The following is a 27548-nucleotide window of genomic DNA, read 5'->3' on the forward strand; positions in this document are numbered from 1 at the left end:
CAGCAGATTTAGACCGCGTTGTGTCGAATATGCAAAGAAATACAAGCTGATTAAAGTGGAGGAAGAAAAGAGAAGGAAGCCGAAATGAAACAAATTGAAATAAAACTGAAAAGATTGATTTTTTACCTTGAAAGAACCGGACGTCCGCCAAAAGTAAGGGTCGTGTACAGCACAGAAAATGTTAAATAAGTTCGTGTAATTATTAGTATCGAATTATTACAGAATTATCACCAAAGATCTAACAAAGTGCGTGACATCGGTTCTACAAAAGACGGACACGAAATGCAGAATGACTAACACAAAGAAGGGAGATAGGATCTTTTTCACCAGCTGGAAACTTCAAATGACTCGTATCTTCTGCTCCCCGTTTGCCTATCAAGTTATTGTAAACCAGCTTGGGCAATGTGTATTTCACAAATTTGCGATTTTGCGCGAAATCGTTTTGTTGATTGGCTCAGTGGCTCTCACATGACCACAACAACCGCAGTGAAATTAAAATCAGCTCTCTGTTTTATATTTCTAAAGCGGTTGGCGGGGTCGCTGTTATTAGAACAGAACGATATTAAATACAAATTATCAATGTTCTGAGCGGTATTTCGGGGGCGTTCGCGATCAGTGGAAACCCTATCGTGTGTAACAAGTCGACCAAGCGAGGCGAGTAAACTACAAAGGCTCAATCAATGTCCTGCAGCGGTCTGCGGTTGAACAAGCGAATCGTGACATAGTCTATACATTGTATCGTTGCTCATTGCATGCCTGGCTTTATCATCAGATCGGAGTAACAGTGCTGTGATATAATATTACATGTACAAGAGCCTGATTTAGCAGCATTTGATTCGAGTTGAAGATTGATAGCCATACCGTCATCTGTGGGACGCACAGATATCTGTAGTCTTACACGGCGCGGAATCGTCCAGCTAGTTTAGCCAAAATTCTGTTTGTTTACACTCTTAGTTACATGCGCGATCGACTGAGCTTTATCGCACTCCTGATGACAAAGTGAGGCTGGCCGGGTAGAGCGGGGAATCTTTCAACTTTTAGCATGATGTGTGGGCAGCCTGGTTTGAGTTGACCAAAAAGTATGGCTAAACAATGACTTTATCGTTCGCCCAGGTCGAACAGTGGCTCGATGACCATCCAGAACAGGCTGAGGAATACTTTGTGCGTAAAGGCACTGTGCGTATGGTTCATCTATGGAATGAAGCGAGAGAAGAGTGTACCGATGTCTTCGACACGAACTCTGAGCTCATTAAGAACTGCGATCAACAAAATCTTGGACCAAAGAATTTTCGTTTCAACGACACGGTGGACATTATAAATTCGAACGATGTGGAAGCGGGTGATTCAGGAACTCGGCCATCACCTATAACGCGCAGGTATTCCGAACCGCAGCGCCAAGGGCATCCGAAGCGACAATTCAGCATAGGTTATGGAGGAAAACAGTTTTCAAGTAAATCAGTATCTTCCAGTTTTGTTGATTCCCTGGATTTAAGTACTTGTGAAATTCGAGAGGAGAACACGAGGCGAGTGAGAAGTCCACGACAACTTCGGAAAACGAAATCGCTGCCGAATTGCGGACAACAGCATGTATTGGGGGCGCTAATTGAGTCAAAAATTCGCTTACCGTCTCCGATAGGCTTGAACGCCGAAACAAAGCTAGATTTAAAAAACAGCAATGAAAGGCAATTCTTCTTCGAGATTGTGCGGGACATAGCGAACGATCTCGACCTGACAACTCTGAGTTATAAAATACTAGTCAATGTTGGGATTCTAACGAATGCTGATCGCTGCTCATTGTTTCTTGTGGAGGGACCTAAAGGTAAACAGTCACTGGTTTCAAAGGTTTTTGATGTGCAAGTCGGCGGGCCGAATTCGCCATCTAAAGATTTCATCAACCAGCAACGAGAGATTCGAGTGCCTTGGGGCAAAGGACTTGTTGGCTACGCGGCAGAAACCGGAGAGACAGTCAACATCCCCGATGCGTATGCGGTTTGTAGTAACGTTTTAAGTATAAATAAATCATTAGGGGTTTTAGGCGTATGTAAACCACATTCGCTCCCTTGAATCGCCGTTGATTAAACGACCCTTGCAAACGATGCCTTCTTGCACGTTGTGTACAGGGGTGACGTGATAATTATCGGAACAAGCGCTCGATTCCATGCAATCAACTGTACTGCGTTCGAATATTGATAAGTCGTTCGCATACCCCGTACTTGCACCGTGCAAAATTGATTTGCGGGCTGTCGATTTAAGGGAGCAGATTTAGTTTGTGTTGTACGTGTACAGGATATGCAATTTTGACTCTTTGCTTTGTTTGGTGCCCGCAACTTGTGAAAAGTAGAATAGGCTGGGAAGACCAGTGTTCTATTTACAGAAATTAAATTGGGTGGCCCGGATCAAACGAAGTGGGATGGCTGGTTATTTTTGTTCGCTATTAATTCAGTTCCATTTTATTTGTATTTTACCAACTGAAACACATTGAAAGAAACGCAAACGAGAACTTAAACGTTTTGTGCAAAATTCGCGTTCTTCGATTTTTCCGGAAAACTTTGTTAACCTTGATAAAATCCTGCGAATTTTGAAAAGAATTCACTCAGAAAGTAATATTTAGCATGTTCAAAACAAACGCTCTCTACATAAATCCCCCAGCTGATGTATCATGAGTTCAAGGCTTTAGAAATTTACATTAGCATTTTCATTCGTATCTGCGGAGAAATCGTGTTGTCAGCACGTAACACTTTAAAATCTTTCGAGTTATCAAATCTCTCTCAAATTTGATATAACAGCTATCACAACGACTTGCTTCCAACCGGTCCAGGACTTATTAAGCTATAAAGTCGAAATTTACATCGAGTTACGCTCGAGAAAACAATGTTCGTGTTTCTCACTTCAACGAGCGAATTGATTACTTTATTTTCAGCGTTGCAATCTATTCTGTCTATTTTTATCCGGTGCTTTTTTTTTCCAACCCCACTGTTCCTCGGGGATCAGTTAAGTGTGTTAACTTTGTTTCGTCGGTGTTGCATGAAATTGAACTTTTTAATGCTCCTCGACGCTTATTGTTTGTTATGGCTTTAACATAGTAGTTTATGTTTTGTTCTGTCTCGTGATCGTCAGTTCGATGATCAGTGAAGCGCACTCTACTTGTAACCAGACAAAACTGTCTGGGTACTGCATCGTTGGCGTGTACATGTTGACGGATTTCTTTTTCAGGCGCTTGGCGTTAATCTGATCGGCGTCCAAGTACTTTGTTGACAGCCAAAATCCCCGCGAGTGCTGATTTTGGGATTGCAGCTTTTTGTGGGTTTGCGTTCTAGCCTCAATCCGCGTCAGAGCCAGAAGTTTCCCTCTGGGTATTGGAGATGAAAGCGTTTTAAATTTTTCTGCATGTGTAACGTTTTTTTTTAAGTTTGTTTTTCCCTGAAAATCATTTCTACAGTATTTTTTATCACAACGTTCCAAATTATCACAACAGTCCAAATTACACATGGTAAATTTCTCATTTTATCGAGGACATATTTTTCACTTTTTTTGTACTGTAATTAGGGTTGAGATCGAATATGTTAAATATTTTCTTTTAATTTCTTTTCCCCTTTTTTGCATAGAACAGCTGTAATTTTCTTTCAATTAAAATGGTCTTCCTAGCTTCTAAAATTCGTAAAATTATTTCATGCATACCTGTGCGACACAATTCTCGCTCTTAATGCAGGTAGCATTTCTGACATTTTAATGTAAATTGAGACCTAGATCAATCAACTTTTCACAATCATTTTGCATCAATATCGCTTGGTGCGAGCATTTTATAGAGCTATTGTCTTGGAAAAATTAACCTTATTTCTTCAAGTTTGTAACTTGTAATCCATTATTAAAATATAATACAGTCCTTGTTCCAGAAAGCAGTGTCCACTTTATGAAAGGTAATGTCACTCGCCAAATGGACAAACATAACCAACCAAACCAGCGCACAAGTCAAAATTGATGGAACTGAGTAATTTTGTTTTACCATCTGATTTTGAGCATTTTTAACCAGACAAATGTTATGTGTTTCATGTTGCCTAGGTAGTTGTTGAATAAGTCATGCAGAGAATCAGCTCAGATTGACGATTGTTTTTCATTGGTTTACGACAATAAATCAATGACTCATGAATTTTGTACCCCCTGTTCCTTATGTCAACAGGACCCACGCTTCAACAAAGAGGTTGACCGCCAGACTGGCTACCACACTAAGAGCTTACTATGCAAGCCTGTGAAGAACAATGAAGGAGAGGTTAGCTTAATTAAAACTTTGGAAATGTTGTGATACACCACTGGTGGGAATTATAGCAAAATATCTTTCTCTTATTTCTATTATACATTTCAATATAATGCTAAACCACCACTTACAGTCACCTCCATCCAATGGCTATCCAGAATTTTTCATCCCAACCATATGTCTAATAAAAATTATACATCTCTCTACAGAAGACAGATAATTTTGCGTTAGGCTGGCCATAGTGATGAAGGTCAACTGAACATTAATTACGATGGCACTTGTCCAACACACCTGTAGTCTTAAGACTGTTTGTTACAAGTCTTCTTGCACAGTTGTAATATTTACAAGTGACTCCCTGGTTATGGAATGAAATATTTACAAGTGACTCCTCAAACAGGGCTTATAAACTGGTTATGGAATGAACTGAGAATTAAATGGTTGTCACATTTAACTAAGTCAGGCTTAGATTACTGCAATTCTCCTAATCATCTCATAACTCAAATGTTGTACAGAATTTTAACACCTGTTGACAACTCTCAATTTATTTTAATAGTAACTTGTGTCACTGTGATATAGCTTTCTCATGTTTGTAGTGAACAAATTGTTGTGAATTTCATCCTCCTTTTTCTCCAGTGTGTTGCTTTTACTCCAAATTAATCCAACTGATTCTGTTAGTAATGTAGAATTTTATATTCAGCGCCTTCTATATGCTGAGGCTATTCAGTCAGGTGTTTCATAAGGACTGAGCACAAATTGACCAGCTGTGAGGATGATTTTGCGCTCCTGATTTTAGCATTTCTCAATAGAATGAAATTGATGGCAAATAAGGAAAGATGGTGAATTTTAAGCTTGGTAGCGAAAAAAAAAAATCAGATTAATTTCTCAATTCTAGAATGAAATAAGTTTACCTTAAAGGTTAACTCAAGATGAAATATCTCCAAGATATGGAGAATTTTGTATCCTGCAAAACAAAACACTACCACTTTTCAGAATGGCTTATTGTCGGGATATTTCAAGAGATATTTAAACAAAGAAAACAAGCCTGACGAGACAAGAGGAGATAGTGGTGACTTTTTCTGATGGATCTGTAGGGGTGTTGCTATAACCTAACATGGAGACCTAACACTTACTTCTTGTTGCCTTGGTTCTGTATATAACTAAGACACCATTGAGAACGTTTAGGAGAACTTAGGTTAACTATGGAAACAACAGCCAGACAGCATTTTTGATTCACCAAATTTTGGGAAACATCTGAAATGTACTTTTATTTCTCTAATTGTTATCATGAGAATTGTGCGTAAGTTGCCCAATAACTTAGCTTGATTGATGGACGTGAATATGAGCAAATGGACCACATCAATGATGTCACATGCTATTCTAATTTTTTGATTCAAGTAAAAAATAAGCCTCACAGCTCAATATATCATGCCCAATTTAGTAAATATGCAAAGTTTCGTAAGAACAGAACATTGCAAACTCATGGAAATATGGGATCTCAAACTTGCCACTTTTACAAAGAGACAATTGACGATGTCAAAATAAATTGTCTTATAACTCAGCTACCATAAAAAAATACCTGTAAGTGGATCTTCTTTCTCTAATATCAATTTTGTTAAAGTAGTCATTATTACTTTTTTGCAGGTTGTTGGTGTAGCCCAAATAATAAACAAGATCCCTGGTCCTGTACCTTTCACTCAAGAGGATGAGGAGGTGACTACTAGATAAGTTCTAAATGAGGTTTTTGTGGCACCACTAAACACAAACTAAGGTCCATTGTAGGGGTTGGCTCCTCTTACATTCAACACAGGGACGGATCTAGGGAGAGGGTGCAGGGGGTGTGCCCCCCCCCCCCCCTGGGATAACATATTCACTTCTAAGATTTGTTTATCTCACCAGTCAGTTATGCCATTCCTTAGTGGTGCACCCCTCTTACGAAAAATCCTGGATCCGCCTCTGCAACACCACCTGATATGCTTTTTATCTTTGCACATGAAAGCTTGTACCTCTCCACTAATCATTTTATATTTTCTAACATTAGATATTTCTTGCCAAAGAACTCCACCTTTTTATTAGTGCTTGTATTTCTTGGTAAATAGACTGCTATATGATGATCCAGAATAAAGTACTTTTTTAATTTTTCTGGTTGATTTGAGATAATATTGTTAAATGTTGCATAGATAAATTTATTTATATAGTATTTAATATTTTAAAATTTGTTTGTTGTAACTGGTTCTACAGACTTTTCAGTAACAGTTGATTGCTCTTCTATGATTACACAACATGATCTTGACACAACTGACAAGATGACGGCTCAAAGTACAGAAATATGTCTCAAATGACACTTAATATTTAGCATGAGTAACACAACATGTCACGGTAATGTTAAGTCTCCTCAACATTGTTTATTATTAATTTTGCCCTTTTCAGGTCTGTGAAATGTATCTGACATTCTGTGGAATAGGTATCACCAATGCCAAGTTGTTTGAACTTTCAGCAATTGAATTTAACAGAAATAGAGTGAGTAGTCATTCCTGTTAGTGGTTAAAAAATTAATTTTAAGCAAATCAGTTTTATAATTTTACCTTGCTAGCCACATTTACCAGTGGAAGACTCAGGACACCATCTTTCTCTAGTGCAACAATGTATGGGAATTGCAGACAAATATGCATTTAGAAGTGTACACCATTATACACATCACATATATATTACTTCTGTTATAGGAGTATCCTAGCCAAGAGTTATACATTTCTTTTTGGAGTGCATTAATTTGTTTTCTAAAAGACAGATTCAAATTAATTGGTTGGGTTTCTGACAATTTAAAGTCTCACTTAGTTGTTATCTCATGGTTGAGAGCATTGAACTTCCCTTCCCTCCCCACTCCACTACCTGACCCCACTGCACCACCAACTGACTAGACAGTGTAAACTTACTTTGGCTTGTTAAAACCTGACACTTCAGGAACAACTTAGTAGGCCAATAAATAAGAACTTTATTAACAAAATAGTCTCTTAAGCCCTGCCTACATACCCTACCTTAGAAGTTAGGTATTTGGATGGACTGTGGTGTTTGTGCACCAAATCATTAGTATAAATGTTGCAAAGATCAACATTCAAATGTGCGTTTTTTTTGTTTTTTTTTGTTTTGTCTTTTTGTAGGCTTTGCTTGAGCTTGTACATGACATCTTTGAAGAACAGACATCTCTGGATAAAGTGGTGCATAAAATCATGAGACGGGCTTTGTCAATGTTAAAATGTGAAAGATGTTCTGTTCTGCTGTTGATGCACCCAGTTCTTGGTAACAGTCTAGCAGAGGATAGAGCACAGGTGGGAAACCACCTCAGCTTAAAAAATTAACCGTGATCATTATTTGTTATTCCCCTTTGTTCCATGGTGTAACCATAGTGCTTGCTGACAGGTGCAAAGTGCAGGTCACAGGTCACAGGTCACCTGAGCATTTATTCAGGTTGACCCGAGCATTATTCACAGGTTAATCGGATTGCTATTCAGTCTAACCTGACTGTAACCTGACCTATGACCTTTGCCTGTGGTTTGTTCCTGCCCTTAGGAGTGAGTTGCAGGATTGTGGAAAATTAATTCTCTCAGTACTTTAAATAAGGAGATGTACCGTAAATCCTCGAATTAGCACCTGGGGTGCTTATATCAAATTTAAGAGAAGACAGGGGGTGCTTGTTCGAGGGGGCGCTTATTTAATTTTTCCCAAATCGTGGCCTGACATGATCATTTTTTTAATACATCAGCTGCACATAAACACCAACATAAGCTGTTTATTGACCTAAAAAGCTGATCCTAGAGTTTAAATCGCGGCACCGTTAGTACTTAACGTGTTCAACGTGATCACTTAACATGTTAACAAACTGAAACAGTGTACAAATCTAATACTACATGACGAAAACTGTACATCCTTTGTTGTCTCATAATTTACTCATCCACAAAGTGGGGGGGAGGGGAGGGGGCGCCTATTTTAAATTTCAGCTGACAGGAGAGGCACTTATTCGAGGGGGGGCGCTAATTCGAGGATTTACAGTAGTATTGCACATTGCGTATCACTTAAAAATGCTGGTTGAGATTTTACATGCAGTGACTTTTACCAAGCAAAAATTACACATAGACAACTTAGGAGATAACTGAGCTTAAACCATGGTGTCCTTGCAATCCTCCTTTAGTATAAATCTACTAGCATTCTATCACAAATGCCGTTCTCTAATTGGCTACGCTACTCACTATCTATTCTGTGATAAATAGTGAGTAGCGTAGCAGTGTGCCCTTGTTAACGAAATGACAGCTGCTTCTTTGGCATTTTTGAAGTGTCTGTGAAGAGGATTTAGATGAAGTTTTGAACGACTAGTCGATTTATACTAAAACAATTAGATTATTTGCTCTCCATTTCTATCGCATGAAAGTTGACTTAGGCTGCGCCCTCCTCAACTGTCACGCAAATAGAAATCTCGAGCTCGTACTCTGTTTAATACAATAATGCTTTATGTATCTTTTGTTGTTAGTTCTTAGATTTTGGTGAAATATCAGGTCCTGGCTGCTGTGTTGATCCAATCATTGCGTGTTTTACATAAAATGTAGTAAGCCCCTTGCATACAGTGTGGAATTAATGATGTTTCCTTTCTTGTAGGATTTAAGAATAACTAAAGTGTTCAACCTGCGAGTATCTGGAAGCCGGAATAGTAATAGTACTATGTAAGTATGTTATACTGTAAGTAGTTTTAATTCTTTTGCTCCTTTCTTTTCAAACTACACATAACAGTAAGTTGATAATCATTCAGCACATAAAATTGCGGCTAATAGGCCTGTACCTGTCATACCACTGTTGTTGTCATACTCCTTTTCTGGAGTTTGGCAAGCTGTGTGTGTTGAACTTGTATTTGGCCAAACAGCTTCCAGTTACATCAGCTGATTCAGCTTCCGTTAAATTTCAGTTACAGTGAAGGAAGAGATGATGGTTCTTTCACTACGAGAATAGCTAAACTAGTTGCTTCGACTGGAAAGGTAAAATTTAAAAAAATAGGTCTATCTGTTATATGGTTCAGTAATTTATTTATTTGTGATTAAAACTTTCCACCCTTATTTTAGACTCTCAATGTTCCTGATGCTGCACAAGATCAGAGGCTGAAGAGAATAGTAAGTTTCTTCACAGTAATATTTTGAATTATAACCAGCTGAGTGAATGTATTGTTTAAAGGCAATTTGCAAATATAGGCTAAATCCTGATTCTTGCTTGTTTTCAAAACCCAGTTGAAAAATACCAGTAATAATATATGAAAATCTGCTTTCAAGGCCTCTTGGTATACAGACACCCGTCGACACTGACTACAATATCAGAATAGAGAAGGAGAATAAAGGGCATGGGCGGGGGAGGATGGAAACTCAAGACCTATGGCACAAGTATATTTGAGAGTCTTGCGAACTTAAGATGTAGGCACTAAGTTCATCCACTAGCATTTAACTGTATAAATTTTAAGTGGGCAGTATACCAATACTATGTCTTTTAGTTAAAACCAACATCTCAATCGTTTATGCCACATTTCAACTAATCTCTCGTTTAGCCTTACATTATACAAATTCACACTTTTGATGAGCATAATCCGTTTTATCCAAGTCCACAGGCATGCATGCATGGCCTGGAGGTACACCCAGGTAGACTATTACCACTCTTCCTATTTAATATCTGCTGAGAATAATTTGCAATGTTTTAATTTGAACAGCTTTCAATGAGCACTGACAATGGTGTAGATGCTCGTCGTCCAATACTGTGCATGCCAATTAGAAACAACAAGTTTGAGATCATTGGTAAGTAAGTTTATTGAACAATTTGTTTACTTAAGGGATGTACAGGCTCACTAACATGCCACGTGCTATCCTGATAAGTTACATAACCCCTCACTTCCCCTTCCCCTAACACATGCCCCTCCCCCCTCCCTAACACTCCAAATATACAGGTGGATACTTAACTAATTAGGTTTCTGTACCGAGTTTTGTTGAGTGTTGATGATCTATTGGAACCTTGCTTTTATCAGTATTATGACCTGTGGGCCTAATGGGATAGTAAAACTGATTTTATATATGATATTGATTTTGTACGCCTTTCTGTTGCAGGAGTAGCTCAGTTGATTAGCAAACTGAACAACAAACCATTTGACGAGAGTGATGAAACACTGTTTGAGGTATGAAAGATTTACTTCAAATATATATATAGACAACATATAAATTAATTTTTTTACAAGGCGTTGTCATTGCTTGTGCTCCCTTACAACGTAAAATGTCTAAGTTCTGCATATTTTGGAGAACGCGAACGACTGCATCTAATTTTTCGAATTTTCATTTGGAATTGAACGTCATTACATATTTAGCTTAAGCAAGTTCTGGGACTAATAGGCACACTGATCAGATCTAGACAATTGCAAAATTCATGTTTTACTAGGTGCTGTCCTCGGGGTCGCCGTCGTCATTGCTTAAGCTCTCAAGTGACTAGTAAGTTGCTTTGGAGACCTGAACTTAATGCCATTTTTTTTTTATTCCGTTAGGCATTTGCCATTTTTTGTGGCCTAGGTATTCACAACACAATGATTTACGACCAAATGGCGAAAGCCAAAGCCAAGCAACAAGTAGCAATTGAGGTAACTCATAAAGCTATATAATTCAAGTGAAAAAATGATCAAGGATGTAGCTGAAGCCCGCCTACTGGGCTAATTTCACCAGCTGAAAGAGAGCTTATCACTTACTGAAATTTTACGAGAAAACAAAGACTGGTGATACACGTGCCAAAAAAGCTTGGGTTATGAGCCTTCCTAAATTTTCAGCTTAATTCAGGTTGCTCTTAGCTACATTCCTCGTGGTTAGTGCACTCGCTTCCATATCAAATGTTCTGGGTTCAAGCCCTGGCTGGCCGGGGACATTGTGATAGGCAAGACACTTTACTCTCACAGTGCCTCTCTCCACCCAGGTGTATAAATGTGTACCAGCGAATTGAATGCTGGGGGTAGCCCAGCAATGGACCAGCATCCCATCCAAGGGGGGGAGGGGGAAGAAATACTCCTAGTCGCTTCGTGGTACTGAATCCGGGATAAGCTCAAGCCTCATGGGCCAGCTGGCTCGTATGCAGACTTTACCTTAGCTACATTCCTGAATGATCTTTGTGGATGGTTTCTCCAACTGAGCTGTAGGTAGCCACTGAAAGTTCAAGGAAATTAATGGAATTTTAAAAGAAAACGTGCACATGAATTCCGTAGATTTATATTTGGTCTGTGCACCAGGCGAAGTTGCATTGCCACTTTAATTTGTCTTGTGTTTTTCAAGGTGCTGTCATACCATGCGGCTGCGAGAAGAGGAGAAATTGAAAGACTGAAGGTTGGCAAAATCGCTAGACAAGTGCATTTGCGTAAACTAGATACAGTGGAACCCCGCCTTGCTGTCACCTCGTTAATATGGTCATCTCGTTATTACGGCCATCTCGTTAATACGGCCACTTTTTTGGCCCGGCGAAACGACGATACATTTTGTTATAGGAAAACCCCCTTAATGCGGCCACCCCGATAATACGGCCAACGGCCACAGTCTGAGATCCCATTCCGCATAATCCTTTACAATTTTAACCCCGTTAATACGGTAGACTGTTCACAGTCCTCTATTTTTCAGTGAGATCGTAGATGTCGATCGTTGAGTTCGATGGGCCGCCATCTTGGTCTCTTGATGCGAGCGAAACTGGGGAGAGTACAAAATGCCCGTGGGTAGTTGCGGTGGGGTTAATAGCGTGGGGTGCCAGCCGCGCCCTCCACCACCCCTACCCACGGGCATTTTGTACTCTCTCCAGTTTCGCTCGCATCAAGAGATCAAGATGGCGGCCCGTCGAGCTCAACGATCGACATCTACGATCTCACGAAAAAATAGGGGACTGTGAACAGTCTATTAATACGGCCACTCAAACCAGCTAATTGTTCATCTTTCCATTGTTAATATTATACACACTGATTCAAGTTTCATTTTTTTTAAAGAACAGTTGTGTAGAAGTAGAATTCTGATATATTTGTTAAGACGTCATTCAATTTAGACCGTTCATGAGGTGTGACCCTACCCCGTTATGACAGTCACCCCGTTAATATGGCCAAATTTTCAAGGCCCGTTGGTGACCGGAATAACGGTTCCATTGTAGATAAAGTAAGCTTTTTGGAGCGCTAAAATTTCAGACAAAGTAGTCAACGTTCCGGCACTACTGCCTTGTCCAGGGTTCGAAAAACGTCGTTTACTTATCTGACATTTCAGCGCTCCCAAAAAACCTTCTTTTATATATCTATTTTAAGCGCCTTGTAGTGTTTATTTTTTTATATATATATTTATTTTTTTTATCCACATATTCATAAAATGCTTTCTAATCAGAAAACCAGAAGCCGGCCATGTTAGAGAAATACGATTTTCAGAAATGGAAAGAACGTGCAACAGGCAGTTAGTACGAAATCAAATATTATGGCCGTATTCACCAAAGGCTGATATTTTTGGAAGGTCTTCTATATAGCTCCCTGGCATTCTGTTCATTTTCTCATAGTCGCTTTTCTTGAAAGAAAGTGATGAAAATGAAGAAAATAAGGAAGATCATTAACATTGTCCCAAATTTGACTATTATCGAAACAAACAGTAGAATTTGCAACCATTTGTTTTAATGGTAGTATTTCTATTTCCAGACAGCTGCCTGATATATCCTTTCTGTTTTTTTTTTTTTTTGTTCAGAACACGCCTGTACCTAAAGCTGAAGAATTCAAGGTGGATAGTTTTCAGTTTGATGATTTCTCACTGGAGCCAGACCAGATGCTTCAAGCGTCACTTAGGATGTTTATCGATTGTGGCTTCATTGACGAATTTCACATAGACTATGAGGTACAAATTTCTTCTAGTATAATTAAGTTGTCCATAGCTTAAGTGAGCAGACGTCCCCCTTTGGACGCTAGTTTCTAGGCAAACATGCAGCAACGTCTGAAATTTGAGCCAGAGAATTTCACTGTAATGATTTTCTTCCGTGGAAGATCTTTCCAGTTTGCTTGTTGTTCTTATAATTCTCAGACCTCTATGTATTAGTGGTGTGTAATTTTGTAGTTGGTCTGACACAAAAGGCGAAAATTCGTCTGCGTTTTGCGAGCTAAACTCAGTCCCGTAATATATCAAACACGAAAGACAGTGTTTGATCACATTTCCAAACACTCGCACCGAGAAGAGAGCTGAAATACGATGCGTAGCGGAGTATTTTTGACGAACTTCGAGGTGTTTGGAAATGTGATCAAACACTGTCTTGAGTGTTTGATATATCTTCTCAATCGAAACTTAAACTAAGGAGAAAACAGAGAAATAAAATCGTAAAAAATCTATGCTAGTTAAGATCAGATATCAAGCACCGTCACGGTCATGATTTCTTTTGTTTAAACTTGGTGAATTATTAATGAGTTTGAGAATTTCATGAAAAACGCAACTATCCAACCTGTTTTTGTTTTGCCTTTTCCTAGATATAATTTCAGTAATAACAATCTTGAGTGATTTCTCTCATTTCAGGTTCTTTGTAGGTGGCTATTAACAGTGCGGAAGAATTATAGGAACGTCATTTACCACAACTGGAGACACGCCTTCAATGTGGCACAATCAATGTTTTGTATGCTCACGGTATGTTTCCGTCACAAAGTATGATTTCACGATTTCCTCAGAACCTCATGTTGCTTTATTTTCTGGAACGCAAACTGTAATGATACAAAGTGCTTAGAGGACTATCGTCCTCTTATTTTTGCTGTGGCTCAAAGGAACTAAACAACATGGCATACATACGAATTCTCATTAGTGGCCAGACTACTTGGCAAGAGAAACCAAGCAATAACAAACTAGAACACACTTGATAACATAGTAAATGACATGTTATTTCGTTTCAACAGACTGGAGGCATGAACAAGTTTATGAGTAATCTGGAATGTCTTGGATTGATTGTTGGCTGTTTGTGTCACGACTTGGACCACAGGGGGACAAACAACGCTTTTCAGACCAAGTAAGTTTTTTTTACTCAGTTATAAATGGTCATAAATGCCTCGAATGAGACCAAACGTTACTAAAGGAGCTACGTCACGGTTTGCGCACCTTAAAAAGTTTAACCTAAATTTTTCAAGTTCGTCTTTTGTAGTCCGTGTTAATCTTCTCCATCCTTTTTCTTTATGGGTTTACGTTATTGTTATCTTCTTGGTGTTTTTTTTCTATCTTAGTAAACTACTATTTTCAGGTTTCCTTCAATTTATAGGTAATTTTGTTTGTGGACAAAATGACTCAAAATGCCGCTAGTGAACTCCTTTGATGAACTACTTTAGTCTCTCACGACGTTGAGATCACAAAAGAAGACGGAAAGAGATTGTCCCAGAGATTGTGGCCTTGCAATACTGCAAAAAGCAGGGTTTGTCTCGCGGTTGTCCAGCGTCCAGGCTTTAGTTTATGTTTCAGCCCCATTTTCAGGGTCACTCTTCAACTCTAAGAAACTGTTGTTGTATTTAACTGTTCTTTCCTTTGCTGTTGTCAGGACGGACTCGCCGTTAGCCAAGCTTTATACGACCTCCACTCTAGAGCACCATCACTTTAATCACGCTGTGATTATTCTCAGCACAGAGGTAAGTGTGTCACCAGTACTGCAAGTGTTACACTACAAATACAGTAACACTCTTATATGGAGTAAGGTTCATGTTTGTCACAGCAGACAGCTGTGCGACAGAAGACAATTTCCAGGCCAACGAAGAGTCTCGATTCGGTTACTTTTGAAGTGATAAGGGAGTTCTAGAAAACCTTAGAGTAAAAGTATATTCAGTGGTGGATAATATTCCAAAAGTCGCAACTTTGGAAAAACTCGGGTTTTAAAAAAGCTATGCTACGATATATTAAGGTGGCTCACAACGGTTTCCAGCGTTTATTCAGCAGTTCTTCTCTGATGAATCACAATCAATGCTACTGTTTATGCAATTTTCTTTGAAAGGGCCATAACATTTTCCAAAAACTGAACGCTGATGAGTACAGACAAGTTATAAGTTACATAAAGCACTCGATTTTGTCGACGGATTTAGCTGTGAATTTCAGGTAAGCGGATCGAAATATATGTGATTTCGTGATATACTGTTTCGTGATGGTGCTAAGCTTGACCAGTCTCCTTCCCTCTCAGCCGTTTCTCTTTGTTCCCCAAGGTTTTAGTCGGTTTTCTTACAAGCATAGTAATTGCCAAGTTTTACAAAAAACTTCAGCTCGCGTTGTTTTTTCGTTTACGATGTGAAGGGGAAAACATGCCCTTTCAGGCAATTCCTCGTCAACTTAAAACAAGAGCGGTACTGATTAGAACTTGGATTACAATCGCCTCCTCTAGGAACAGTATCTTTTCGACTGACATTAGATGCTGTTTTGGGCTACTAGCACGGACTACAATACTTTCTGTATCATTTTTTAGTAAATGATATATCGTGCCTTCTCCTCTTCAGGCAACGATCAACCTTCTTTCCTTTGGTCGAGAGAGGAGAACTGGACACCAGAATCCCGGATCACAGAGACATGCTCAAGTAAGATTCTTTACAACTGAAGTACAGATTCAATTTTACTTCGAAGTAATCGCGCCTAAAGGAATTTTCTCATTCTCACAATACAATTTCGTTCCCAGAGGCCGCGATTCTTTTGGTTAACGCCAGGAATCGAGACCTCTGCTAAAAATCAGTCGTAGCAGTTACTCTCTCTTTGCATGTTCAAAAACATTATTGAACTTGAACGCATGCGCGCTGGGCGTTCGGTCACCTCGCGCTGCGCTGCGCGTGATGAGCGCCAGTACCGATGAGCTGCCAATTTCAAGACAGATTAACATTTTATTCGTTTAACGTGAAAAAATTCTTCAAAATTTTAGGGCGATGATGATGACTGCCTGTGACCTCAACGGAACTACAAAACCATGGGAGATACAGAAAGAGGTAAGCCTTTGGCTGGTCTTATTGTAGTTACTTCATTATTCACACCTTGTTCTTAATCAAATAGTGAAATTGAATTATTATTTTCTCAGGTTGTCCATCTGGTGACAAGCGAGTTCTTCCAACAAGGAGATCTCGAGCGAACCACGCTAAATGTGGAGCCCTCGGTGGGTAAAATATGTTGAACCCAACCTTTCAGCTGTTTAGTATATTTGTTCTCAGATTTAAGCCATCCTTTATTGATCAAAGTAGAGGTCGTAAAGTAGCGCGACGGATCGTTTAGCAAGCTAATATGTGTTAGTTTATGGGGCAGACCGCCAGACGGTTGGACTGTCATTCTGTTGTAATCTTCACTGGTGTCCTGACGTCGACTATGCATGTTCACTTGAATCTGGCTGGCTCGTTTGTTCATTCGTTCGTTCAAGCGTTCGGTCGGTTGCTCATGGCCTTGATTGCATCCATTCATCGCATGTACTTTACATTAATAATAAAGTGTATTATCGTTTGTCTCACGATGTAGTCACTTGAGCTGTAGATCGCGACGTTTCGACTGCTTACTGCTAGTCTTCTTCAGGCGATAAGGTCGACTGATTGCACGGTATCATTTATATCACAAAGGTCGGCTGTGATTGGTGCATTTCGATCCTCCTATTGTTCCATTGTTCCGGCGAGTAGCTGTTCCCTCAGTGGTCCGCTGTTGTACCGTTCTCCTGTTGTTGTGTTTCTTGATCGTGGGTATCCATGCTTCAGGAATTTCAATTCCACTATCCCTGTTGATGTTGTTAGGGTGAAGTCTCATGTGAATAGCTTCCTTGACCCTACGTGTGTACCAGTGAGGATCTCGATCAATAAACTTGACCTCATTCCAGATAGGATAGTGGCCGGTCTCGTGGGAGTGTTCAGAAACGGCGGAGGTCTGGGTACGGGCGAGTCGTATATCCCTGTCGTGTTCTTTGATCCTCTCCTGCATAGATCTCCCTGTTTCCCCGATGTAGACTTTGCCACACTCACAGGGAATCCTGTAGACAACACCATCTTGTTTAGCCGGGTTGACGGTGTCCTTTGGTCGCACTAAGTGTGACCGAAGTGTCGTGTCGGACTTAAAGACGGTGCGAATACCTTGTTGTTCTAGGCAGCGGCGGAGACACTCCGAAACTCCTTGGACATAAGGTAAAACGGCGGTGGATTTAAATTCCGCGACAGGCTCTCTTCTTGGGGTTGTTCGTGCCTTTGTGATCTTCTGTACAAAAGAGGAGGGATATCCGTTAGAAACAAGTACAGATGACAGATATTTCTTTTCTTCAGCGATTACTGATGGTTTGGTGACGAGACGTTGAGCCCGGTCGTACAGACACTTCACAATACCGCGCTTTACTGACTGAGGGTGGTGTGAATCATACGCTAGGTACTGATCAGTATGTGTTGGTTTCCTGTAGACACTGGTGGTAAGGCGGCCATCAGGTTCTCTGTAAACTGACGTGTCGAGAAAGGCGATCTTGTTGTTGTTCTCGATCTCCATGGTGAAACGGATTGATGGTTGTTGACTGTTCAGGTGTTGCAGGAAGACCTCAACTCTATCCCGATCCAGGATGGTGAAAGTATCATCTACGTAGCGTTACATTGTTATCGAGACAAGCTTGAACTAGAAGAAGCTAAACACGTGTGTTCAAATAGCGTAGTTAGCCCCTGGTAGCAAACAGTACGTAACATTTTGAACTACTTGTGATATAACGAGTCATTTGTGTTGCAGGCTCTTATGGACAGACAGAAAGTTGACGAACTGCCTGCCCTCCAAGTACAGTTTTTTGAAACAACAGGAATTCCCGTATTCAAGGTATGAACAAAGAATTCTTGATTTTCTTATGATCATGATTTTGATTATCTTCGAAACTGTATTGAGCAAGGGGCCAGTAGGTCGCGCTATTTTCACTTGGAACTTCTCAATGGATAGAAATATTGGAAAGTATTGTTAAGAACTCATTTAGTCCAGAGAGTTGTGAATATGATCGGAGGTGGAGCAGATGGAAACGTAATTGACTTCGACATGGCTGAGAGGAATCCTGGTTTGGTCAGTTGGTGTGATAAGGTGGTGTGCTCAAAATCACATAGTAACCTGACATTTTGCCAATAAACGAATACTACTTCGAATGATAGGATTGGACGCAGGCCCCTTCAACGTGGCGTGACACCTTGCAGCCACCCTCCAGTGCTTCGTCCTCTCGTCCAGCAGACTAAACCGACCAGGGGCCCGTTTCTCGAAAGCCCCGGAAACTTTTCGGGTCCGTAAAGCCATAGCAAAAGCTCGAACCTTACGATTACAGAGCTGTTTATTCACATATTCTTAACATGAAGAGAAGTTCCCTTCACACAAGAAGTTTCAGGCGTATACACTTCTCCGTTTTAAGATACAGATGGACTGAAAATGGCTTTACGGGCCCGAAAAGTTTCCGGGGCTTTCGAGAAACGGGCCCTGAAGACTAACATGTTAGGCCAGACACTTATGCGAACTCAACTGGCGTGACACCAGCTTGACATATTCACGTAAAACTGCAAGGTTCTGCGTGTGTGTGCTTTTACAAAGAAATTTTGCTTAAAAAAAATGAAGAAATTTAAGAAAGAAAGAAAATTAAGAAATTTTTGATAAGTTCTCCGGCTTTGCTTGTTTACTGTAACTAAATGAAGCAGCGTTACTTTTACCTTTTTTTCAGTGCTTGGCTACATTCAACCCAAAGATAAGTCCTCTCCTTTTCGGCGCAGAATCCAATAAAAACCGCTGGGTTGAACTGGAGAAGGAACGACAGGCGCGGCAAAAGGACGAAGAGGACAAACAGCAGCTGGTCACGTGACATTAAAAGTGGTCGCATCGCGTCTCAATCGTCTTCGTGACTCCACAGGAAAATGGTCGAAATCAATCGGTACTCAATCGGAATTCAATCGGCTTATCTTCAAAAGCTACGAACTGCTTCAAGGTGTAGTAGGGTATCAGCCACTGAGAACTGGACATTCACAGTCCAGTGGCTTCGTCGAATCATTTCTTCATTTGCGAGATGCTGACCACCAGCTCCATCTCGGTCTACGCGACCTTATGAGGGCAAGGGGAGTTAGAGGTCATGGGAATTATTGAAACTTAGGAGGGGACCATATTTTATATTTATCTTTAGAGGGGGAATACATAGTCGCATTATTGTATTTTTTCTACGAAAATTCATCATCGATAAACCAATTGATTAGGTAGACAATAGAAAAAATTGAATTACTTCTTATCAAGCCTGAGCGACGCGCCACTTTCAATTCAAGTTGGATAAAAGTTGTAAAGTATACTTCAAAATAGTTATTCCAGAAGCCGAATATATTCCTTGAAAGCCTTTGAACCAATAGTATGGTTTCTCACCGTTTTCTCGATTTCCGTTTAATACTGTGTGACTTTGCCTTGTCGTTGCCTTTCTATATAAATGAATTATAAAAACCAGTGTAGCCACTGTGTTCTGAAGAATATTAAAGGAGCTACATCGCGGAGAATACTTCTTGAACAGTTCAGCGAAAGCTCTCAAGTTTGCCACAGATAATCCACCTCAATCTTCCCCAAGCCTATCCATCCTTGTTCCTTTCTGTTGTATGAGTTCGTGTTTAAGGTTTTTCTATCTTAGTACGCTATTGATTATAGGTTGCCACAGATTTAAAGGTAATTTTGTACACTGTAAAAAGTGACCTAATCAAGAGAAGATGAAGAGTAAGCTAAGAGAGTAAATCCCTCTCAAGTTATTTTTGGACATGGTTCCCAGTTCTTCCGCGCGGATAATGTTACCACGCGCTTTACGTGGATGTTTTTGTGGGAGATGAAAACGCGTGTAGAGCCGCGTGAGCTGTCCACGCGTGCAATATTCCCGCCCAGATTCGCCAATTTCTAGACCCCCCTGGGATTTCCTAAGCTGGGAGTGGTCTAAAAATAACTTGAGAAGCTAAAACTAAGGCCTTTATGGAAGACTGACCAACTTAGCCTTCATCCTCTCTTGACTAAATACATCAAGGCATAACTCGTAATATATTAAATGATAGTTTAACCTCTCAGACGGCTAGCATGCTTATTAAGAATGTAAATTTTAGTCCCCACCAATTTAATATCGCCCTTAGTTAATATCTTTACAGCGACAGTTTTACTGTAATATTCGTTATCTGGAAAGTTTAAAAATAGTATACTGGTGGTATTTTACCTTATCCGCCATGAGTAGCGTCTGGCTGACTAGCGTAACAAGACTATCTTCAGGGGAACTTATTTTATTACCGTTGTGAAATCAAGATTGAAAGATTTTTTTTTATATAACGTGGCTTACACGGCGTGTGAATCAGTGAAATGTATCTTCCTCGATAAGTTACTTAGACGCCTCTTAAAATTGGGAATTGCTTTATTTGTTATACAGTCGTTTGGTGTGTCTACCGAAGGCAGTGTGTAATTAAACTGCCAGATTCGTGGGTGCCCTCGCAGGTCATTTGTTAGTATTCGTAGTCCATACTGCCAGTAAAACTTTGTGGGTTGTCCATATTTTTATTGAAGTTCCTTTAGTGATTGCAGTTAGAAAGACCCATTCGAAAAATGGTTCATATCAATGCATTAAAATCTCTGCCCTTTTAACAGTATATCAAAGCTCTTTTAAATAGAAAGTAACCTAAAATTAACAGCTTTTGGGAAAGGAAAACATCAGAGAAGTACTTATTAGCCAAAAAAAAAAACCACAAAACACAGGAGTGCCGTGGTTGAAATTTAGAAGGTTGGGAACAACTCATAAAATTTAGACAGTCTTCTCAGGCGTAATTCGTGACGTAGGAAGGCACCATTTTCGAATGGGTCTGTAAACTCTCACGACCCGAAAAAGACCCCTCGGTATATTACGTTAGTCTTGCGCGTTGCTATGGTAACCACAAATTTGCAGAAACCTGGGTATTACAGTCATGGTAGCTCAAGGTTGACGTTTAACTCAAGCGCTTTAACTTAGTTCTTGTACAGTTTGTTGGTAATTAAATTTCAGGGCGAGGAATACTAGACTACAACTAGAAAAAAAAAAAAGAATGATAATTTTTTTGATTAGGCCGATCACAATATTTTACAATTGTAAATACGGTATACCATAGTAGCTCTATCTAATATATTTATTATTGTTGTTGCTCATACATCCCTTAACCAGACCGGAAATACAGTCACAATCGAACTCTGCTTGTGTCTTCCGTTCATTGAAGAACTGAGCTGTTTAAGTTGTGGTGATGGTATTTGTCCTCTTAAGAGGAACGAGTGGACATGAAACATTCATCTAAACTGCGGGTGAAAGAATGTGAAGGACCATCGAGGTCATACCCGCAAGTTTCGAGAGTAAGACCTCAGTGGTATGATTCTTTGATTTTGCAAGGAAACATGCGCTTAGTTGTTCTTACCAAAGCTCAAACTTTTCGATAACTCTTCGGAGACTCCTCGGGGATTAACCGGCAGCGGCACCAACTTATTTGACCGTTCCCCGCCAAAATTGGTGGTTACATTATGTATCAAAATTGTAATATGTCTATCGAATTATTCTCGCGTTTTGATTGTTTCTCACTTACGATCAGACGCAAAGATGACGTCATTGAAACTTTTGATTTCATTATATTAAGGAATTAGATTATGAGCTTGACATTTCTGAGCGAATAATCTAATTGTATTAGTACAAATCTACTAGTCGTTTAAAACTTCATCTAAATACTCTTCACAGACACCTCGGAAACGCAAAGAAGGGGCCGCATTACGTCTCCGATAAAATTATATTTCTAAAAATCGCTTTTCAGCTTACGTGATTCCCATAGTCTTTCCAAGATGACGGACACCCCGTTCGCCGTGTCCCCCATCTTGGAAAGACAATGGGAACGAGATTGAGATGTTCGCGCAGTGAAGTCTGGGAAACTTGCTCAGTCTTGCTGCATTCATCAGAATAGAAAAATATTAGCTGTCTGTGTGGCTTATTAATTTTATTAGCATTAATTTGATATATGGTCTACGATTTCTATGGTGTTTAACTGCTCGCAGGGTAGGTAAAACCCTGAGGTACGTACATAGAAGGAATTAATTAACGTTTTCAAGAAAACCCATCGGATCTCACAGTGCCTTTCTAATTTGTTATTCATCAGTAAGTTTCCGGTTAACAAGACAGGTAGCAATGTTTTATGCAGCTTTTAGACGCATTTACGCAAGTAGTTTGAGCTGGAATTGAGTTTAAAGAATAACACAAAAGTGTCTTGCTGTCAAACATTGTAAACTGATTTACGAAAAGGAATGCCTTTCAGTTGGAGGCAAAGAGGAAAAGCACCCTAAGTCTACGTGGGAGAAAATGGGGACATATGTCGACGGCATATTATCTAAAACATAAATCACGAGATCGACAATAAGTAAGCCACGACGAAAAACACACGAAAGTAGTGCAGAACTAACAAAAGAAATTACCACCATAAAGGACGCAGAGCAGAATTACGCAGAAACGTCGGCACACAATTTTTTCCCCTCGGAAAAACCCAGATAAGTAAATTGTGCTCTTTATGAAATAAAAATTGCTTTCCTGCGGCGAAAGAGAAATGACAGGAAATCCGTTTTGCGTTTGTAGCGAGGCTATTTAATATAAAAGACATTAAACGTGTTGCACTCTCCTCTGCTCTGCAATTTATCACACCTTGAAAACAAAGAAACAATTATTCAGTTCTCTAGCCACCCAGGAAATGGCTTCCTGTCGTTGACGCCTCTGGAAGTGCTGTTTATATGTGAAAACACTTTCAAGCTATGAAATTTATCATACTTATTTTCAAAACCCGGCACAAACCTAATAATGTTAGTCAGTAAACCTGGCTTTCGAACTCAATTGTCTTTGAGTCGTGCCCCATTGTCATCTGCACTCAAGCAATTTTCAATCATTTACTACCCCTATGACACTGCTCAAAGTCTAGACACTACATATCTTTGCTACACAGTGCTGACGAACCCCAAGAAGGGCGAAACAGCTGTCCACTGTTGCGATCCTACTTCATCGATTCTTGTCATGTTGGTCATGTTGGTGTCTCGAAACGTTTTTCACGTAGTATCAGCCTTGCAATCTATTGTTTGTCTTCATACATTTTTTCTGGCTGATCAGATCTCATGTAGATCCTACGTTGGCAGCGTTTATCTTATGCGGTCCCTTGCAGTTTCTGGTTTCTCGGCCCATCATTTATAATTATAAATTGACCTCAGCATCGCTTGCACGGATGCAAACTGAGTAATCAACAACTAAGATATACATTTTATAGCAAGAAGAAAAACAATTTTACCTCGAACAGTATAGTGTTCGGTATAAGTTCAGCAACCGAGCTCTTGACAAAAAAACGAAGGTGTATATTTAAAAATTAAAACTTGCAGCAGTCAATTGAATTCACAAGAGCAAACGTAGATTTTCCTTCACACCAATTTAACTCGTTTTACCAAGTCTTACAGCTGGAAAACGAGATAATTTGTTTTCGTGTTTTGAAAATGTAACTTCCGTGGGGAAGTAACATTTTTCAGAACGCGTTTTCTCGATAACAATTTGCATTGAAATTGATCTTTGTGATGTATAGAATGTGGAACCGAGAAAAGAGCTGAAAAGAGTAGCGATGGAAAGTTAATTGTTTTCTATAGCCCTTAAAACTGATAAACCTAAATTTCAGCCATCTCCTCTGGCCGTTTGCTTACTTTTAGAAAAAGCTACAGTGGAAAGGTGGCGGCTGAAATTCGGGCTGGTTTAGAATTTTGCTAATGGCACCATATTTGACTAATCAATGCGCGCCCAGCGAAAAACATTTGAAGTGCGTATAGCCAGAAAATGACCGTCGACAAGGATATAAAACAACCATAATGTTTCTTGAAAACCATGTAGTCAGTTTTATTATCAAATGACAGTACAGTGTATATTGACGAAACGCTACTCACAATGAGCTATGAAAAAACTTCATAAATTACACAGCATTCATTTCAATGTCACTTATCTCCTCCTCGCGAGGGAAGCATTCTTTAGCTTTGCCGTGATTAAAAATATTTCGCAACCCTTGGCGATATCTGTCATTCAGAAGGAAATAAATGTACGGGTTAAGTGATGCGTTGGAGTAAAATATGAACTTAGCTGCGAAACTCAATTGGTCCATACCACAAGGAATTTCCTCGTACCACACGAAGAAAAATAAAAACCCGACAATATCTATACGTAAAATGCAAAAAACAAATAATATTATGATTGCTAGAACGTTCCTAACAATCTTAGTATCCTCTTTTCGTCGGTTCTTCACTAGTAAAGAAGAAGATTTTTGCCAAAAAGGTTTCTTTCTTTTTAAATCCCTCAATATGAGAGAATAAAGAACAGCTATAACTGATAAAGGAATAGCTATCAAAAAGACTGATAAAATAATAAAGTTGATTCTTAGAGACTGTAAGTTGTCGAATGCTGGCTCAAAGCTGAAGGAACAAATACTGATTCCATTGACTCGCTGATGACGCGCCATGTAGAAATATATGCCGTGTAGACCCATTGATATTAGCCATATCAGTGCAATAACAAATTTGCGTCGTTTCGGAGTCACGATAGGTTCACGAAAGGGTTGAACAACTCCAGTGTACCTATCCAATGTGATAACAACGATGCTTTGTATCGAGACTGCAGTGGAGATGTCTTGGAAGAAGTAAACAACTTTGCAAAGGACTGCACCAGCTAGACCATCGATCAACCATCCACGGAAACCGATGAAGATTTCCCCAATTTCTCGCGGCACTGCAAATGTAGAAAGCAGTAAATCTGACACGGCCATGTTTGCGATTAAGTAGTTCGTTGTCGTTCGCATGTGCCTGTTTTTTGCAACAATAGCGATGACCGCCGCGTTTCCAAGAAGAGAAAGCAACATCAGCACGGTGTAACAAGTTGCTTTGATAGCCTTTGTAGATACGCGATCCTCGATAGTGAAAGAAATACATTCGGCTGCAGCTGAATTTAGCATCGTAGAATTTTCTATCGATCCGTTCATCGTGTTTGTGGATCCAAGGGACTTTGAGGAAGCAGCCCTTGAAATTGCAGCGAGCAAATATATTTTGTTTACATGGGGAGGGGCAATGGTGGTTGCTTCTAGAAATTATTGTGGGTTGTGAGTTTCTCCGGTTGTATTTTTTGCCCGATGCCTAAAATTTGTATGCGGGTTTCCTAAATTTTTTCATGCTTTCTCTTGTACACCTGAAGACTACAATCATTTTGCCATTGCCTTGAAAACATAGACTCTCGTACAAACTTTTTACTGGTTATGAAATCATTGCATACATATTAGCTCATATTACATAACACTGCATCTCATCACATCACATCACATCACTTAACATCACGTCACTTCACATCACATCACATCACATCACATCTACTACTACCACTACTACTACATTTATGTTTACTACATTTATTAAGTTGATAAAATCTTGGAAGACATCACATCACATCACATCACATCGGTTCACTTCACTTCACTTCACATCACATCACTTCACATCACTTCACATCACTTCACATCACTTCACTTCACATCACATCACTTCACGCCACTTCACATCACAGCACTTCGTATCGCATCACTCCACATCACATCACATCACTTCACATCACTTCACATCATATCACATCACTTCACTTCACTTCACTTCACTTCGCATCACATCACGTCACGTCACGTCACGTCACATCACATCAAGTCACATCACGTCACGTCACATCACTTCACATCACATCACATCACATCCCTTCAATCCCTTCACATCACATCACATCACTTCACATCACAGCACATCACATCACTTCACATCACTTCACATCACATCACATCACATCACTTCACATCACATCACATCACATCACATCACATCCCTTCACATCCCTTCACATCACATCACATCACTTCACATCACTTCACATCACATCACTTCACATCACTTCACATCACTTCACATCACTTCACTTCACATCACATCACTTCACACCACTTCACATCACATTACTTCACATCACAGCACTTCGTATCGCATCACTTCACTTCACATCACATCACATCACATCACTTCACATCACTTCACATCACATCACTTCACATCACTTCACATCACATCACTTCGCATCACATCACTTCACATCACTTTACATCACCTCACCTCACCTCACATCACATCACATCACGTCACGTCACATCAGATCACATCAAGTTACATCACGTCACGTCAGATCACATCACATCACATCACTTCACTAATTTTGCGCTGGTCAATAAAAATTTATGAGGTCTTGTAAATCCCACTCTGTTCCTCTCGCGAATCCCGCATCCCAACCCTATCAAAACACGAAATCCCGCTCCCGCTTGTAATTGTAATTCCCGCTTCCCGCCCCTGTTTTCAGCTCAAATCCCAAATATCACGGCGAAAAAAAGGCAAATCCCGCATCCCGCCAAACCTATTGGGGACCCTCGTATTATACGGACACCTTTGGGACACTCATCAGTGTCCGCTTAATACAGGGTGTCCGCTCTAAACAGGTTCAGCAATAATAGTTAATTATTAACCCTTTTTGTAACACAGTGTAACACAGTGTAAGATCAAAGACCGCTCCTAGCACAATGTCCAGTCAGTCAATGCATCAATCTGGAATAATCTACTTAGCTTTAAAACGAATGAGTAGTAAAAAGACCTAGCTTGAGGTGTCCGCTCATTGCAGGTTTTGTGTAACAAAATGGCTTAATACCGGTGTCCGCGACTGCTTCAGGTGGTATGGTACCCTCAATATGGACCAAAAAGTTTGTTTAAATATGGTGAAGAAAGATCAATTGTGTGCTATTGCACTCAAGAAGAGAAATTAAATTTCTAGAGTTTTACTCAAAATGGTTGCTATGGAAACCAGCCACAGCCTTTTGAAGAGTGTTTTATAGTATTGACACCAACACTTCCTGCTCTTTTACAAAACAAGAATTGACTGTCAAATAAGCATATCATGTAAGTTTCTGTTTTGTTCTGTGATATGAACCTAAGTTTTGACAGTTAACTCTTATTTTCAGTGCTTTTTACAGCTTTATTTGGAAATAACCTTATTTTTTACCACACCCAGTGGACAAATCATCTCATGTCACGTGACAGACCTTAAAATGTTACGATTTTTTTGGTTTATATCATCACGACACTACTGGTCTTTGATGAGTCCAAGTTTCAGAAATTATACTAAAAAAAACCTTGCAAAGTAGAAATGTTGGCGCGAAGTCAGTCGGTACAAAAGTAAACTCTTGAGA

At 39.7% G+C, this 27548-nt stretch overlaps 2 protein-coding genes across 2 annotated transcripts; one reads left to right on the forward strand and one right to left on the reverse strand.

The window, feature by feature from the left end:
• Positions 1–43: 43 nt before the first annotated feature.
• Positions 44–22471, forward strand: LOC145487343 (dual 3',5'-cyclic-AMP and -GMP phosphodiesterase 11A-like). Its single transcript, XM_081466103.1, has 22 exons — positions 44–1989; positions 4178–4267; positions 5894–5962; positions 6680–6769; positions 7408–7575; positions 8897–8961; positions 9201–9270; positions 9355–9402; positions 9987–10071; positions 10378–10445; positions 10806–10898; positions 11578–11628; positions 13003–13149; positions 13816–13923; positions 14187–14296; positions 14816–14903; positions 15263–15363; positions 15756–15833; positions 16169–16232; positions 16322–16396; positions 17980–18063; positions 18938–22471. The coding sequence occupies exons 1-22, from the start codon at positions 1093–1095 to the stop codon at positions 19073–19075; spliced, it is 2787 nt and encodes a 928-aa protein (XP_081322229.1). The 5' UTR covers positions 44–1092; the 3' UTR covers positions 19076–22471.
• Positions 22472–24209: 1738 nt separating this feature from the next.
• On the reverse strand, positions 24210–25797 carry LOC145487351 (neuromedin-U receptor 2-like). The gene has a single exon (XM_081466114.1). The coding sequence runs from the start codon at positions 25263–25265 to the stop codon at positions 24210–24212; it is 1056 nt and encodes a 351-aa protein (XP_081322240.1). The 5' UTR covers positions 25266–25797.
• Between the last annotated feature and the right edge of the window lie 1751 nt (positions 25798–27548).

The sequence above is a fragment of the Orbicella franksi genome, chromosome 5 (genome assembly GCF_964199315.1).
Source record: "Orbicella franksi chromosome 5, jaOrbFran1.1, whole genome shotgun sequence".
In the NCBI taxonomy this organism is placed as follows: domain Eukaryota; kingdom Metazoa; phylum Cnidaria; class Anthozoa; order Scleractinia; family Merulinidae; genus Orbicella; species Orbicella franksi.